General features: G+C 37.8%; 1 protein-coding gene across 1 annotated transcript; it reads right to left on the bottom strand.

Annotated features, from left to right (window-relative positions):
* Positions 1–228: 228 nt before the first annotated feature.
* LOC114361299 (monocarboxylate transporter 12-like) lies at positions 229–1,602 on the bottom strand. The gene is made up of 2 exons (XM_028316294.1): positions 1,511–1,602; positions 229–450 (listed from the first exon to the last, which is right to left on the bottom strand). The coding sequence occupies exons 1-2, from the start codon at positions 1,592–1,594 to the stop codon at positions 229–231; spliced, it is 306 nt and encodes a 101-aa protein (XP_028172095.1). The 5' UTR covers positions 1,595–1,602.
* Positions 1,603–1,610: the final 8 nt, after the last annotated feature.

Here is a 1,610-nt window from a genome sequence, read left to right as displayed (position 1 = left end):
TCGTATAACCTACTACCGGAAGAACTTAAAGTACTCCAAGGCCCTATATTTGAAGCAGATTGACTTGCTGGCTTTTGGACAATTTTTTTATAGTTATAAGGAATATTTTAATTGGCGACATTGATACTATTAATTTAATTTTACATTGACGTTTTCTTAATTATTTGACATTAATACTATTGAATCCTGTAATTTTTGCACGTCTGCGAGCGGACTAAACACATGATCCTATTTAATATTGTCACCCTGTATTACTGTGTTTTTGGCAAATAAACGTTTTGAATTTGAATATGGAAGAGAAGTTACCGTGGCGATGACGAGGCACAGGTTGTTGAGCAGTAGCGAGTCCATCCAGGGGAAGTCGGCCACCCAGCCGCACGCGATACGCCCGATCGTGTTCGTGATGCCGATGATCGACAGCAGGAACGACGCTTTGCCCGCCTCCACCCCCTGGGAATATAATATAATAGTATACAGTGCGAGTCATATTACAGTGTACATATGAAAATAGATGAAACTAGACCTATTTTTATCGACAAAAAAGAGGTCGAAAATTTTTTGAGATTTTTTTAAATTTTTTATAGAATTTTTTTTCTTCCAATTACTTATTGTAAAAAAAAAACGTAATAACTTTTAAACTAAGCGGTACATTTTGATAAAATAAAAACAGTAATAATGTTAAATAACAGGCAATACTAAAAAAATACATAAAATACACAAAAAGGCTAACAAACATAAAAAAATGACACTTTTTGAAAAAAATCCGCTTACAAATTCGTGTTTTTTAGTAGTATCACCTAGTTAGTAGTAACACCCAGACCCGTCACAGAAATTAAAATTCATCATTTCAATTTCTGTCCGGCCCGAACCCGGTACCTCTCGGTATAATAATAATAATAATACGGGGAATAAGTATAATACGTGGCTTGATAATGCTGATATTGTGAATGTTTGTTCAAAGAATAAGTTACTTCTTTGCCAAGAGATATAATACTGAAATGTAGCAGATTGAATAGTTCTCTAGAAACACAACAACATTGGTTTTATGTTGTAGTCAACAGACTGAATAAAATTTTTGATAAATAGCTCGATAAATCTTTAATAGAAAACCTTTAAGTAGGTAGTGTGTAGTATTTTTAATATAAACAAGCCACAGACAACGGTGAAATTAACAGTACAATTCACGATACGTCCATAGATAAACAACTTACGTTAGCACGACAGCTATAGCTAATAGATTAACGCTAGCGTCTCTTTTCTGTATTGCTTATTGATAGGTCTCAAAACATATTTGGAACTTAAAACCATAGATGAGGCTGTGATATATGGTTTCCGTGGCGCAACAGCCACCATAGACAAGACTCACGTTCATCATGGCGGCGTCGACAATGTACACGAAAGGCACGTAGAGGCCGGCCATGCCGAAGATGTTGGACACGCCGGGTCGCGGAGTAGACTCACGTCAGCAACCATAGACCACAGCCTCACAGCTACCATAGACAAGACTCACGTTCATCATGGCGGCGTCCACGATGTACACGAAGGGCACGTAGAGGCCGGCCATGCCGAAGATGTTGGACACGCCGATGAGCATGAACGCCGGGTTTCAA

Source organism: Ostrinia furnacalis, unplaced genomic scaffold, assembly GCF_004193835.3.
Source record: "Ostrinia furnacalis isolate ACB-3 unplaced genomic scaffold, ASM419383v2 OfSCF5514, whole genome shotgun sequence".
Lineage (NCBI taxonomy): Eukaryota > Metazoa > Arthropoda > Insecta > Lepidoptera > Crambidae > Ostrinia > Ostrinia furnacalis.
The sequence above is the reverse complement of the archived record's forward strand: the minus strand, read 5'-3'. Positions and strand labels throughout refer to the sequence as shown.